Source organism: Symsagittifera roscoffensis, chromosome 9 (assembly GCF_963678635.1).
Source record: "Symsagittifera roscoffensis chromosome 9, txSymRosc1.1, whole genome shotgun sequence".
Lineage (NCBI taxonomy): Eukaryota > Metazoa > Xenacoelomorpha > Acoela > Convolutidae > Symsagittifera > Symsagittifera roscoffensis.
The window spans coordinates 7,445,885-7,461,875 of NC_087070.1; the positions used below are offsets into that span (position 1 = coordinate 7,445,885).

At 33.7% G+C, this 15,991-nt stretch overlaps 1 protein-coding gene across 1 annotated transcript; it reads left to right on the forward strand.

The window, feature by feature from the left end:
* Positions 1 to 296: 296 nt before the first annotated feature.
* Positions 297 to 15,708, forward strand: LOC134854682 (uncharacterized). The gene is made up of 7 exons (XM_063871037.1): positions 297 to 1,667; positions 7,301 to 7,327; positions 8,219 to 8,431; positions 8,785 to 8,955; positions 13,243 to 13,431; positions 13,710 to 13,799; positions 14,327 to 15,708. The coding sequence occupies exons 1-7, from the start codon at positions 1,433 to 1,435 to the stop codon at positions 14,536 to 14,538; spliced, it is 1,137 nt and encodes a 378-aa protein (XP_063727107.1). The 5' UTR covers positions 297 to 1,432; the 3' UTR covers positions 14,539 to 15,708.
* Positions 15,709 to 15,991: the final 283 nt, after the last annotated feature.

A 15,991-nucleotide genomic window follows, 5' to 3' on the forward strand; every position in this document is an offset into this window, starting at 1 on the left:
TCTCGTGCTGAAATTCAGACTCAGAAGAAAGTTCATGATTTATAATGTTTGATTGACAGGCTGCTGATTATACCATAATATTCATAATATTAGCTATTTCAATTTCAGTTATATCTACCAATTGTTTGAATAACTCTTTGTTGAATATTTTAATCGATCCCTAAATATATCGTAACCTAATTGAGCTGATAAAATGCAGATCATTACCAATTATGTGCATGGGAAACTTCTGTTTGATAAGTGCTTTGAACTGGTTAGCTAACTTAACAGCTAGTCGATACTGACGTCCTGTTAACTCTTGGCTAACGTCAGCTTAGGATTGCCCGAGCATAACTCCATAAAAGAAGGTCAATAATCGGTCTTTGTTTTATTTTGAAACTAGTTAAAGTTAAATTTGCTCTTTTTGGACGTGTCAAATCTAAAATCGTCAGTCTGTCGGAATAAATTGGAAAGAATTACCAAAATTGTCTTCACCGTGTGTTGTTATAGCGCCATGTTCTTGCCGCTGATTTATAACTAAGTTTAGATACCTGTTATTAACTAATCTAAATAAGCAACATTACCTAATCAACTTGTCTGTTCATGTTGTTTTTTGGGCTCCTAAAGTCTAGTACCTCCAATTACCTTGGCGAGATCCGCAAAGAGCAATTTTCTGTCCATAGTTCTAATCCAGTAATCGGCCTGGCTGTCGGAATCAAAATCAGTTTTTATTGAGTCTCAATAAACGTCTCAATAATGGACCATATTTCCAATACTTCTTTTCTCTGATCCGTCATAAAATTGATCAATACTTTAATCTGGGATACTGGAAGAATATTTCATTGGTTTAGCATTTGATACTGGTAGTTGCTTTTGGTTATATAATACAGTGGTTTTAACAACTACCTGTGTTCTTAAATTGTTCCTCGGTTTCTTTGGCAGCCAATAGGAGTTTTCTTTGGAGTTTTAGATTGAAGGAAAGAAAAATTATAGAAGCGCCAAATTGATTTGCCAGCTGTTCGTTTGCTTGCCAAAAACAATATTTTCACAATAGATTTGAGTTCCACCTGCCTAAAATAGTAAAAACAAACAAGAGAGGAAACGAAGTCCAATTTGAAAAATAGTCTTCAGAAGAACTTGGAGATATTTTTTATTGAAATTGACGTTTTGATAAGATATATTGATTCATTTATTACCAATAGCTAATGATAGGTCTAGGTTCTTATTACGAGCGGAATGTTTTATTGAGCCTTTCCCCTGAATTCAACTAACCAAAGTCTTAAATTGTCGTTCTACTGTTAAGTTCAATAGTATTTTACACATTATCTTGTCAGTTTTTACCCAATTTGTCAATAATTTTGTTGGTTATTTTTGTTAAACAAGAACGGAATTGAAAAGTTTCTTAAATATTATAAGATTCTGCGTTTCGATCCTCGATCATAACTTACCCAAAATGTTGACCTGTAATTGTCAACTTGGTAGTGGTTTATTTCCGTCTGCAAACCAAAATTATCAGAAACCCAGAAATAGTAAAAAGATGAAGATGACTCAATGTTGGTTCTCGTTTGTGTTTATTTCGTTCACGTGTGCTACCTTGGTACAAGGGGATGTGCTGCCCTCTTACAGGCAACTACCCCTACCTGAGAGCAGTTACCCTCCCCTCCACCACCAGTCTTCGGTTTTACAAGGTTGGTTGTCGAATTGTGTTCTGTTTTTTGTCACATTTTTAATTTATTTACTTGAAAACTTTCCGCAAACTTTTCAATCTAGTTGTGAACTTAATAAATATCGTTGTTTTTTTTCGGTTTGAGCCTCTCTCAGCAAATCACTGACAGAGTAATGGCGGAATATGAAATATTTGATAAGCGAAATTGCAAAATAACATGGAGATTACATGATTCGATTATTGAAAAGGTTTTTTTGTACCTTTTTTGCGAAATTTTTCAAAAATGGTGCAAGAACTTCAACTACAAAGCTCCGCGACTGTAAGTTTTTGTGATGGTTTGAATCAATGTTTTTTTGATCTCATTTTTTATTTTTGTTTGATGCTTCCGTCAACGAACATACATTATTTGATCATGTTCAAAATTTAAATACCGTTTTTCTTCGAAATTGTTTTTTTTATGTTTGTTGTAAATGTATGAACTCCTTTTTTATCTATTTCAGGTTTTTCGGTATTTTAGGCTATTTGCCTTTTTCCGTATCAAAGGTTTTGGTTTATAATGTATCGGCTTAGCAGACTCATGTTGGGTCCCGTGATTGTAAAATCAGTTAGTTGCTTGTGTTTTTTGAGGTCTAAGAACTTTGAGTTTCAAAATGTTTGATAGCTGAAAGTTTTTCATGGCAATTTTTTTTGTATGCCGAACTGGCAGTTTCTGATTCGTGTAGACACGAAGATTATTTTAGCAATTATGTTGCTGCAACCGGGTACTTTTCCCGTTTACACTTTTTCGCAGAATTAGCACATGAAAAGTGACAATTGGTTGCAATAGGTTAATTTAAACCGTAGAATTTTAGTTTCACTCGAGTTAAGTTAGTTTTTTTTAAGTATTTTAGCGCGTTTTTGAAAAATTGAAGAGTTATTTATTTGAATTTGCTGTTGATTGTTTCAAAAATTTTCTAGACTATTCTAAGCTGTAGTTTTTCGTTTTGATCCTTCTATCTTACCACCTTGTTGAAATTGATTTTGACCCATTTGGTAACGCAGATGCATGGGAGGACCAAGGCCTCGGGTTCAAAGCTAAAATACGGCTTTAAATTTGTTCCAGATATTCGACAACTATATGCATAACGACCGAGTTTAAATTACATTAAAAAATTACACATTTGTTGATTCTTTTCTCGGTTCAATGTTTTTGTCCGGAATGGTGTCTTTCTAGCTAAGGCTTTTTGACAAAAAAGTTTCAGTATAAATTGGATTGATATCTCATTTGAAATTTACGTGCATGCAGATAGATAATTACCCATGCGATAAGCAAGGGTATTGCAATCGACTACCAGAATTTTTTTCCTGTAAATAACTTTGTTCACAGATCGGTCAAAATTTGAAATGGTTAATTTAGGTTGGTTTCATAACGAATTCCAATGTTTTGAGTCTCTGGCACACGTGATCTGGAGGTAACGGATACGCCTGGAACGGCAAAGACTTTACTCGTTTTGAATCTTACCTCGTTTAGAATCTTGCCTCGTTTTGTATCTTACAGGACCTGTTTTTTTTTCAAACGGGAGATATTCCTTTTCAAAAAAAAAACGTCGGCTTATTAATGCCTGCTTATGTTTTGTCGGCTTAGTTGCCACATCGTAGAATTGTGTTGTTCTGCTGTATACATTGCATATTTGCTGAAATCGTAGTTGTCAAAATCTTTTTTTTCTGGTTAACAACTAGTCAAATGAAATCAACAAGTCTTATCAACTAGTCTTATGACATCAAAAGTCCGGCGTTAATTCGTGCATGTGGCGAAAAGCTAACGCACCTGCCTATAAAAATAAATATCAATGGTTCGAACTCAACCAGGACCTGTTTTTTTGTGAGCGGAAAATTGTGTGCGCGTCAAAAAATCTTTGGCGGACTTATTTGTCTTTTTTTTGTCGGATTAGTTCACGCAGCACCAAATTTGCCTAAAATTTGGGCATTTTTGACTCAAATTGAAAAATTTTCAGTGTACTTCGGTTTTGGGTAAATAATTGAGTTCCAAGAAGTTTTGCCTATTTTTCTTTGCTGTTTTTTGCTGTTCATTAAAAAAATTGTCAGAAAAGTTGTGGTGCAGTTTGGTGCAGTAGAAATTCCCATGCTTGAGACGACAAATCTCAGAAGTTCAATTCCAGTCGGGACGTGTTTTTTTGTGGAAACAAAAATTTCGAATATTTTAGACTTTCGTGTCTTCTATTTTTTGTCGGCTTAGGTCTACAGAAAGGTTCTGTTTCTTTTAAGCATTTTGATTTAAAATGTTCAATGGTGCAGGCAATTTTGTTCCAGGAATTTTTTGATGGGGAGGGGACTTAGTATGTTTTTTTAGTCGTTTATTTTTTTTTGAATTTTGTCCGGCTTTTCAGTTTTTTTTTCGTTCTTTTTTTTCAGCATAAGAGATTTCGGCTTGTATTATATGTGCTTAGTGGCGGCATTTTGTTTCATTTTACGAGCAAATAAAGTTTTGCGTATGTGTGTGGGTGTTTTGAGGGTGGAAGGGACTTCTTAACTAAGAATAAGTCCTAAGTCTTGATTTTTTCTGCTAAGATATTTTCGGCTAAATTTCTTTCGATGCTTATTTCTTATTTTGTCTTTGCATGTTTTTGTTGAAAATAAGCTTTATTTATTTTGATAGATCTGGTGTTTTTGACATTTTTTTAAACTTGTACGATTTAGCGGCTTTTTTGTTTTGTTTTGCAAGTGGCGAGAAGCGCAGCTTCGCCTGTGTTAAAAGTTTTTGTTTTTGAAAAACTACGAAACTTGTTCTTATTTAAGTTTTTTATATTGCTACTGATTTGGTTACCTTAGCTTAGATCTGATAATTTTTTAATTCAATTGCTCAATATATGCTTATTGGAAAGTTGTTAGGGAACACTTAGGCATGCCGATAAATGTTAGCAGTTATTTTTGTCGATGTTGTTAGTGTCCCTTTATTGTGTCCTAAAAGTTTTGTTTGTTCTTTTTATAATTTTTTGCAATAGATCTGCTTTAATTCGACCAATAAGGGAAAGATTTGAAAGTGTCGTCAAAATAAATTTTATCCCCGGCTTTTGTTTCAAGGAACTCGAAATTAAATTATCAAACACGGTTTCTGCAAAATTTGTTTTGGCGCAACTCTCTAGAATATTCGCAAGGAACGATTCAATCTAGTTACAAAGTTTGAACTATAGTTACTTATGGCTGTCCAAGTAGCGCCAAGTGTTCTGATCATGCGACTTTGTATGAAAAAAAAAGATAACACAAAAATTAGAAAGTTTTCTAATATTTTACTAAAGTTTTTCATGAATTAGTTTTTTCGTTGTTTTTTTTTTAGTTTGGGAGGCAAGACTGAATTGATCAATGAGCCTGAGGCAACAGTTAAAATACCTCAAAAATTGCCGTTTCAAGTCTGGAAAAAATCAAACCTTGCGCCAATTTTGAAATTTTCTTTGTGATTTTGCAGTCAAATTTTTTATAAGCCAGGCGGATTGATTTACGTGAAAAATGCTAGAATGAGCAATAATATCAGCTAGAATAATGTTTAAATTAAAATAATTAAATTGTTAGCAAAATTTTCAGAACAGTTTTGTTTTTAGAATCCGAATTCGCCTCTTTTGATAAAATTTCACAAGATGCAGGTAATTCAGTTCCAAGATTTCGGATTTATGTGCATTTTTTTCGAAACAGTTTAAGAGAACAATTTTTTGGAGTTTTTTTGTTTTTTGATTTTGGCTGGTTCATCTGCAAGTTGTGATAGTCTTTCATTTTTGTATCGCAAGTGGTGCGAAATTTGCTTTTGTTTTTTGTTTCATTTTTTTTCAGGAAAAGTCTTTGTTAATGCTCAAATTTACTTTTTACGCGGTTTGACTGTTGATTTCGTTTAAGTTCAGTTCGCTTACATTGTTATAAAGCAGGAAAACTCCACTGTTGAACAGCAAAGTTTTGAGGGCAACAAAAAACGTGATAAAATTCTAGTTTCTACGAGAAAGTGGAATTTAATTTTCAAATTTCGCAGCGATAAAAATATTATGTGATCCAGTTTTCTCACATTTGGTAAATACTAGTGTATTAGTACGAAACTTTCTTTTTCTAGCCAAACTCGCAAATGAAAGTGTTCTTTAAAAATGTTATATGAAAATTTAACTAACATTGGAAAATGCATAGTATCTGTTCTCTGCTTTGTGTGGCTGGTGTTTGGTTTTAATTAAGTGTCCGTAGATGAGTGGTTAGTGCGTGAGACTAGGCTCAATTTCTAGTTGGCAGTAGATAGTAGGTTTGAATACGAGATGAAGATGAATTTTAAGTAATTTGAGGCTTATTTTACTTTTCTTTTTGCATTTCATAGAGTTGTTTTTGTCGCGTTCTTGCTAGTGTTAAAGTTTGCAATTAAAAAAAATAATCAATTTCACTTTCATGCAAATTAAGTTATTTCTAGGTTCGTAATTTAACCTAAGTTGGGAATGACACGAATATCGGTCGTGATTTTTTTGTTTCAGGAAATTTTGATCTTAAGCAATTTTTTTTGGACTATTTTAACAGCTTGGTTTTTCTGTTGCAATTTTTTCGACTAACAAATAACTATATCAAAATTGCCTCACAATTTTGCTCTTGTTGCTAGATCATGTTTGACACGCTAATGTCACAGTTCTGAATCTAAATTGAGTCTTTGAAAAGTTCGTTGACTCGTGAAAACCGTGTCAATAAACTCAGAAATAATTGAAACTGAAGTTTGCTATTTGGTGATTGAAGATTTTCAAAGAAGGAAATTTGTTATTTTCTTTGATTTTGCCAAGTCAAAACAAGGCTCGCCACTTCACATGCTCTTGGTAAATAAACGATCGGAAAGTTTAAACAATTCTATAATGTCGTAAAATATGATTTATGCTTGATGGCTAGTTTAAGATGGAATTGATACAAAGACTCCAAATTCATTCAATAATCTCTCCAGTTTATTGATAGTTTATTCAGCTTTACAACAAAGATTTTTGAGGTTCACAGAGCCGATTCTGCAGCTCAAGTAAGGGATGATTTGTGCTGAATTTGATTTATTTCTAAGCATTTTACTATCTCTTAACTGACCGGTCTATAACAGCCATTATTTGGTCTGTAATAATCTCAAAGTCTCTATTTTATTGAATAACCTAAAGCGTTCCCCTAGGTAATTTTTTACGACATCCAAATTTGGTCTGAAGAACCGAAACATTTTTGAAGGAAAGATTAATTTTATAATTTCAGGCTCGTGTGTGAGGTGCGAAAGGTAGATTTGGTTAGTTTTTCCAAAAAAGTCTATTTTGGATTTTTTTTTTCAAAAATGATGCACCAGCTCAGCGGTCATTTTAAAACAATTTTTCGCCTCGAATATGTGTTATGGTCTAAGTAAGTCTATATTTTTCGAGTCTGTTTTGTGCATTTTGCTTATTCAATGTATACGGTTTGCTTAGTCGTCTCAAAGTTAGAGCGGCTTGAAGTTGAGGCTAATTGTTGGTATTTTCATTGTTTATTCTAGCTGGTAATGATTTGGTCGCCTCGCACCCTGTAACAATTTGACCCTCTTTGAATGTAGTCGCCCGTATTGCTTTGAAGTATCGCAACTGTACTAATTGAATTGACGTGCCAATAAATTGTATCTGTTTTCATTTCTAATGTTGTTTTTAGTCGGGGCGCAACCACAAGTTCAAAACTGTAAGTTTTTACTTATTGCACGACCATTTTATGCTCTGCAGCTCACTGCTGGATTAATGCACTGTGTTTTTATCACCATTAATTAGTAGCTGAGATATGTTGAATGTTGTTACAACTGTTTTGACCAATTGAAATATCATTTTATGACCATGCGAATGAAATCTTAACTGAAAAGCAGAGTTGGTCTTCAATAATTGTCGATTCGTTTGGATTCTAAATTTCGTTTTTGCTGAGAGCATTTTGTGCTATTTTCTTAAGAGATAAACTCCTAAATGGTTGATATTCAACCTGAAAAAATAATTGAAATCATCACCTGGTTCACAGAAAAATAGTTGACCGAATATCACTTTTAAACTTAGTAACATTTAATCTTTTTCAATGTTTAATGGCTGTTTCACCATTGTATTAGCTGTTCGGTTGAAAAACAAAGATTCCAAATTATAACTCATTGTAATATTGCAACCACTGCCATTTACCTGATTTTTTTCCCGAATGTTGCGTTTTTACTAATTTGGATGGAAGATTTCCTCAAAGTTGCACGAGGAAATGTCTTGTTTATTAATTATGATTTTAATTGATGTATGGCCTTAGAAGTGCCAACGAGAAAGCCTCGAAAGTAACCGGGTAAATTGTTCAATTTGAAAATTATGTTTTTTTTTTCAATTTAAGAGTTTACGTTAAAAGTCCATGACTGTCCATACACAAGTGCAAAAAGAATTGATACATTTTAAATTACAATGTATGGATGTTCTTACACCGGGCTGCAAACAATTTTTTTGAATAGTTGACTTAATAAAGGATACAAAAGAGCTTCAGCTTAAAGAGCTCAACAGCTCCGACTAGTATGTTGGTCCTTTCCTGCGTGGACATATGGTTTTAAATAATTTTCAGTGTTGGCAAATGAGCCGAACTGCTCGAGATGGATTTGGGGCCAGTGTTACTACAACCACGGCATGTGCGGCGAAGGAAAACAACATGCAACCAGGAGTGGAGATGGATGCAGAATCATCGGCATCACTTCCAGGTGCTTCAAGGCCTGCAAACCCCAGGAACTCCTCACCCCAAACAACCCCAGAATGCCCCACGCGCCCAAGTGTATCTGGGGTACGTCACTGCACATAAGCTCTTCTTTGAGACAGTTTTCTCAAATTTGGGATTTTGTTAACAACCCCCTCCCCCTATGGGAACCAGTATTTAACCCTCAAAGCAATTAGTTCAACGGTTAAGCATAAACGAATGTTGCGCCTTGTTACGAATCAGCGACAGTGGAAAAAAGAGGGATTGTTCACACCATTCCGAAATGTTAACAAAAATACCTTTTTTGATGTTTTGATTCAATGTAATGCAAGTTGCCTTGTTTATGGAAAGAGTACAAATGGAAAGAGTATTTGAAATAAAAATTTAAGCGATTAAATATTGAGTTTTGCTGTTTTTGATTTTGATTTGATTTTTTTCAGGAGTAGACTGTGAGAGAGAAGAGATACCTGCTCTTCCTCCGCCTCAGAATAACTATAAGGATCCCTACATTAGCATGATGCCTGGCGAGGACAACCGAGATGAGAGCGAGAGAAACATAAAGCCGAATATCCCACAAATGGATCACCCAGAAGACAGAGAAGACAGCAGAGGTAGCTAATGTATTATTATTTTCTGTAGAGGACATCCAAATCATCTATCTATATCTATCTATCTATCTATATCTCTATCTATCTATATCTCTATCTATCTATCTATCTATCTATCTATCTATCTATCTATCTATCTATCTATCTATCTATCTGTCTATCTATCTATCTATACTATATTTAAATGCGAGTGACAGCTATCTCCCATGTTTAACGAAAGATTTTAAAAATTTAAAAGTTTTGCATGTTTAACGAAAGAATTTTTTCATGTTTAAGCTATATCATATATTGCAATGCTTAAAAAAAACAATTAGTTTTCCGCAAGGTCATTAATTTTTTTAGTAATTTTAGTAATAATTAATTCTGTCTGTATACCTGCTTTTTAAATTAATTTGACTATCTTCAATTTGATTCGACGATTCAGTTCAAAATAGTACTACTGTCAAACTGTTGTCTCCAATCTTTCTTTCTCTTTATTTTTTTCTGAATGTTCTATCTTTTTTGTCTGTCTTTTTTTCGATCCTTCTGTTTCGATCTTTTTTTTGTCTTTTTTTGAACTTTTTTTCGATCTTCTATCTTTTTTTAATCTTTCTTTTTGTCTGTTTTTTCGATCCGTTTTTTTTTCGATCTTTCAATGTTTTTTTTCTATCTTTTTCCATCTTTCATTCCTTTTTCGAGCTTTTTATCATTTCGATCTGTTTTTTCGATCCTCCTTTTTCTATCCTTCTGTATCGACCTTTTTTTCCATCTTTTTTAAATCTTTTTTCTATCTTTCTTTTTCAATCCTTGTTTTTGGATCTTTATTTTCTATCTTTTTTTAATCTTAATTCTATCTTTTTTCTATATTTTTTTATTCTTTTTTTTCTTTTTCCTCGATATTTTTTTCTATAGTTTTTTTCTATTTTTCTTTTTCAATCCTTCTTTTTCGATCTTTTTTCTTATCTTTTTTCTATCTTTTTTCTCTATCTTTATCTGTTTTTTCGATCCTTCTTTTTTCAAATAGATCATTTTTTACATCACTTTTCTTTCATCACTTTTTTCATATCACTTCTTATATCATTTTTCTTACATCACTTTTATATTACTTTTTTATATCACTTTTTTAATCACTTTGTTTTATCACTTTTTATATCACTTTTTTAAAATCACTTTTTTTATTATCACTTTTTATATCATTTTTTTATATCACTTATTTATATCCTTTTTTTATATCGCTTTTTTAAATTTCTGTCTATTATACTTTTAAATACGGGCTTCACTATCTCGCCACCTTTAAGCTTTTTCAACAAAATATTTTTGCATAATTAACGAAAAAAAATTTCACGTTCAAGTTATATCGTATAGTGCAATGGTTAAGTTTTTTTTCGATTTTCCAGTTTGATTTCAGTGGCTATTCCGCCCAGTTTAAAAAAAAGCAGCCCAATAGTGGGATGCTGTCAGTGTTCACAAAGTGGTTGCGAATTTGGCGTTCAATTAAGAATGCTCAATACTTTTTAGTGTACGAGATACGACGATTTTCGATTGTTTTTCAAAGATTTTCAGAAAATTCAAGTTACAGAATAAGTTAGAAAACTTGAAATTCCCAACCCTGTAGCTGGGTGCTGTCAGAGTTGACTTTCAAGGATTGCGAGTCTTGCCTCCAAAAATGAGACGACTCAAATCCTTGTAGTTTTCGAGATATCACGTTTTTTTGATTTTTTCAAAAAAAATTCAGAAAACTTGAATTAATTTTTGTTTTCAAAATTTGAATTTCCTTACCCTATATTTGGGTGCTGTCAGGGTACTCTCAGGAGTTGAGAATCTTGCCTCCAAATATGACTGCTCAAATATATGACGTTTTTTGTGATTTTTCAAAAAAAATTTCAAAAAATATTATTAGTTTTTTTTCAAAATTTGAAACTCTGTACCCTGTGTTTGAGTGCTTTCTAGGTACTCTAAAAGTTGCGATTCTTGCCTCCAAATGACCATTCAAATCCTAGTATAGTTTTCGAGATATGACGTTTTTTGTGATTGTTCGAAAAATTTTCAGAAAACGTGCCGAATTTTTCTTCGAAAGTTCAAGTTGCCAACCCTGTAGTTGGGGCCTTTCAGGGTACTCTAAAGTATTGCGAACCTTGCCTTCAATTTTGACTGCTCAATTGTTTGTAGTTTTCGAGATATGACGTTTTTTTGTGATTTTTTCAAAAAGTTTTCAAAAAACTTAAATTATTTTTTTAATTATTTTGAATCTCCTTACCTTGTAGTTGGGTGCTGTCAGGGTACTCTCTGGAGTTGCAAATCTTGCCTCCAAATATGGCTGTTCAATTTCTTTTAGTTTTCGAGATATGACGTTTTGTGATTTTTCAAAAAATTTTCAGAAAACTTATCTTAGAAAAGTTCACAAAATTTAAATATCCCAACCCTGTATTCAGGCGATTTTCGGTCAGAATTTGCTCCTCTTTCTATTGCTGAATCTCTATTAAATCTCCTAATTTGTTGAAAAGCTCTATCATATCCTGTGACCTAATTATTTGTTTTTTTTGGTTTCCATTTATTGTATTGCTTATCTGATTCTATGTTGCTGTTTTGAAAGTTGATCTTTTCGTAGAGTTACACTTCTGTATGCGCCCAACCACGGTTATTCCAAATACTCGAGATAATGCTTCAGCTGCTGTTTCTCAGTTGTCGTGGTGTACAGAAATATTTGTCAAAGTTTGTTTTTGCGTAAAATCCCTCAATGATTCCGAACAACTATGTATATTTAACGATCATGCTTTTTCACCTCTTTTAAACCTTGTTTGTTCGAAAATGAAAAGTTGATCAGAAAAATTCAAAAAAATTGAAACCAGTGTAAAAAATTTCTGGTTCACGAGGAAATACTTAATATAATAAGCTAGTTTTTCTCAACATACAAGTAGTCACGTGTGAATACTTTTGAGATCTAGTTGTTACCCCGCTGTAAATACTAGTTGTTATCCTAGAAGTAAATCGATTTTCTTCATTTTCAAAGATCAAGGCTCATTATCAGCGCTGACTTGTTCTGAGTTGCTACATTATTCAAGTCAGTAGAATCAGTTTGATAAAAAAATGACAATTATTTCGATTGTGTAGCAGTTGACTAATTAATGCAATCAAAAAGAGTGATATCTCTCTGCAATAATTGTTTTGAATTAAGGATTCAATAAATGGATATTTATTTGGTATTCAGGGAGGCATTCTAGGTCTTAGTATAGAGTTCATAATGGGTCTGTCTATCTGAACAGTTTTCTCCAGCTATCGCATTTTGTGAGTTGTCGTTATTGCTAAATTTTACGAGTTGTCTATTTTGCGAGTTCTCTTTTGTTGCTAGATGTGTTACGCTAGGGAGTTGATTTACTTGCGCACATTTTGCTCGATTCGGCTAAAGTGACGCTAGAATGGTTCGTGCAGATCATATTATTCAAGTATTTACGAAGCAATCAACGATGCGAAGACACATATTTAAGTAGTCTGTTTTTTTTTGTCACAGAAAAGTCGGAAAAGTGGTTCATGCTTAAATTGATTTTGCCTTGGTTTGATTTTTGCTTTTTTGTAAGTTCAATTCATTTAATTGCTGAGAGGAAGGCAAATTACGCTCTTCAAAACGCATGCGTAAATGGTGCGAAAAAAAGCTGAGCGACTTTGTTTCGAAAATGAATTTAAGTTGTCAGAATTGCCAGTGGAATAGAATACTTATCTCTTGATCTGATGTTATCAAATTTTTTTATCCAACAAGTGTCAATCATAAAATTTCTGAAAAGTAAAGAAATTAAAAATGATATGCTTGTTTTTTTTTCAATCTCGAAATTGATTTCACAAACCTTGATTTTTTTGCATTTCTTCAAGTTCATTGATACTTTTCCTACTGTACGTTGGCAATCATTACAAAGATTGCTGTCCATTGTTATACCTTTCCCAGAAGAAAAGTTTTGAAAGGTGCATGTTTTTGATAGTGTAAAAGACTTTTTTTGATAGTTGAACTCAGTAAAATATTAAAAGAAAACTTGATCACCTTCGACTTACTGCCGGCAACTCTACCAAATTATCGGCAGTAATGGTGATCTTGAGCCACTTAAGCGGTCAAAAAGTGTTTTTTTTTGTAGGTTAATTAGAGTTTTGTTATGGTTTGTACGTATCGAAATTATGAAAATTTAATTTCAGGACTCAAAATCTGATGAACTCTTTTAGGTTAATTATTTTCCTTGAGATTCGTTGACCGAAAAGGATCTTTTCAACAATTTGGCATTAAATATACAATCACTCAGTTTCCGATTACATTTGCTAATGGTTTAGAAGACAAGCACTGTCGCTGGCACAAGGCGAAGTGGGGCAAGTGTGTGAATGGACAGAAGTTCAGAGTGCGCAAGCTGAGACACAACAGAAGCCAGAACCAGGCTCAAGTCTGCCCCAGTATGAAAAGAGACACTAAGGCGTGTGGAGGAGGCAGTATGTCTGGAAACGCAAATGCAAAACCAATTGCAGGTTAAATTAATCATAATCATCATTTTGTTGTTCGCCATTTTTGGATATTTGCTGGCTACAGGTCGGAATGCCGGAACGTCTAATGGTTCTAAAAAGTTCATCGATCTGAAATCTTGAACGGCTAGATATAAAGTAAAAAAGCTTTTTCTTCGAGGATGAGCTAAATTTTAGCTCATCCTCGAAGAAAAAGCTTTTTTACTTTATATCTAGCCGTTCAAGAATCTGCATAGGGGTTTCATAAGCAGTTGAAAAATACTTGAAATGTGTTTTTAAATTAGGTCGACGTGAGTTCATTGACCTGGATTTCAGTCCCTCGGAGGTGAAACAGTTCTACCCTGATGAGTTGATACCCCTGATAGTACCTGCTGGTTAGTCATTTTTTGTCTTTTATCGAGGGATGGGAGGCAGTTTTTAGTAGTTTGTCGGAAACCCTTATAAAGTCCCTTATGTGCCAAAAATTTCTGCGCCTTTTGCAAATTTCTATAAAAAAGCAGCACGAAAATGACGTTTCGGTAGCTTAGATTTTGACAGTTCAAAGGTGTTAATGGCAATTTAAGCCGTTCTATAATTTTTTTCAAAAAGTCAGTAGCTCTATATCCGTTCTCCATGTGTCCATTAACAATATTTCAATCGTCCCTTTACTATGTTGAAGCTGTTTGCGTCCACTGTTTTAAAGGTTTTAACAAATTAACATTACAAACAGACGGTTGTGATATCCCTTGTTTGACCAAAGTGCAATAAGTTTCCCTATCTTACAAGTTCTAAGAGAGCAACTTTATCCCAAAAACAACTTAAACTTAGAGAAACTTCGAAACGCGTGTCATTAATGCCTTCAAAGAAACCGGGAAAAGGGTCTAATTTTTTGGTTGTTTTGATGATTTAGTGTTTTTAACAGAAAAGGAAGAGGTGAGCAGTGACTACACGAGGGATGCGCCCTGCAAGTGGGACCAGAGTGTCCGAGTGAGGAAATGCGGAAAGTGTATTGGCGAGGGGGAGGGGGAGGGGGACAATCAGAAAGGGGAGATGACATGCACACTGCCGCTGCTGAGTGGAAACCCAAACACCTGTGGCACTGAGAGAAAGATGCAGATCAGTTGCGAGATTTAAACTGAGAACAACTCAATTCACATGAACAAGACAAACTGAGGCAGCCATTTAATAACATCGCAGCTTGTTAACTACCCGCTCCCCCACCCCTCCATCTGGTAATGAATATCTATCGAACCCTTGAGAAAAACAATTCAACAGTAAAAGCTTGCGTGGATTTTTGTACACAAAATGTACGAATTTCCCCCTTTTTGGCAAGGGGGAGGGGGGTGGGGCGTAGTTAAAGAGATCTTTGAAGTCTTGAGGCAGAAACCAAATTGTTTTGGTGGAGGTTGAGCTGTGCGTATGCAGTTTTTCATGACGATTTGAAATCGAATAAATAGGGTTGAATTGGTCTAAAATGAAAATAACTCAAATTAAGTAATTGCAATTTGAGGAGAAATTTTCTTGGAAATATTTAGTACGCCAAACCTAACTTTTGCCCATCAAGTCTTCGGTGCCCGATTTCAAGCAGCCCTTTTGCAAAGGCTAAGTTTCGATGTAGAATTATCACCCTATTACATGCACAAAATAGTTTTTTTAATGATGAAGATCGGTTGAGGATTTGCTCGATTGCAGGATGGATTTGAACCCGCAAAAAATTAAATGAAGTAAAAAAAGACAAAAATAAAGGAAAAAACTATTAATAACCGCCTACCTACGTTATTAGCCGTTTTTGTTTTACCTTGCACTGTCACTTAGTAGAATAAGTACAAATAACAATTATTGAATTAAAAGCAGAGATATTTTTGAATTGTATTTAATCTGGAGTTTGAATTGCCCTACTAACCCAATGTCATCGATTTGAATCTAGTTATTAATATTTATAAATATGATTTGATGGAAGAAAGTTGTCTATTTTTGTGCAGTGAGTCATTTACTTGAACTGAGGAGAATAAATTGAACAGAATGGAAAAAATCGATGAATCACTCCTAAAAAAACTAATTTCAGCTACAAAAAGTTTTCACCGTTTTTTTTTCTGTTAATTAAGGATAATTTTCCATTCGCTCAATTTGACCAAGCTGTGACGAATGTTTTTAGTTGCTGATATAAACAAATTTGAATCGTAGTACAACCAACTCGTCAGTGAGACATTTTAGAACAACATTTAAATGCTTGAAATGTCAATTGGATATTTAAATAGTTGCATGCAGATTGAATTATACTACTTAATTTGAATTCGAAAATTAGTTTGCTTTTTAAGAATAAAGAAGGCAGTGAGTACTCTTTTATGCGTCTTGGTGATTTTTTTTCAAGTTAATAGTTCATTTGGAAGAAAATTATTGGAAGATAATCCCTAGATAAACGGTTACTCCCCTACTTTTTGAAAAGCACTTTTGGCTTCAGAAGACAATTTTTCCAAATTTTTTCCGTCTTTGAATTTTTCCACTGTTCTCTAAAGCCACCTTGGTTCTTGTGTCGTTGAGTTCAGTTGAAAAAACGGGTAGTATTAATCTCTCTCCCGTAACTGGT

Excerpts from the sequence above, each read along its gene's own strand:
- LOC134854682 (XM_063871037.1), top strand. The coding sequence starts at position 1,433 with ATGTTGACCTGTAATTGTCAACTTGGTAGTGGTTTATTTCCGTCTGCA. Across the intron at positions 7,328-8,218 it reads GCAACCACAAGTTCAAAACT|TGTTGGCAAATGAGCCGAAC; the intron begins GTAAGTTTTTAC and ends AATAATTTTCAG. Across the intron at positions 13,432-13,709 it reads AAATGCAAAACCAATTGCAG|GTCGACGTGAGTTCATTGAC; the intron begins GTTAAATTAATC and ends TTTTTAAATTAG.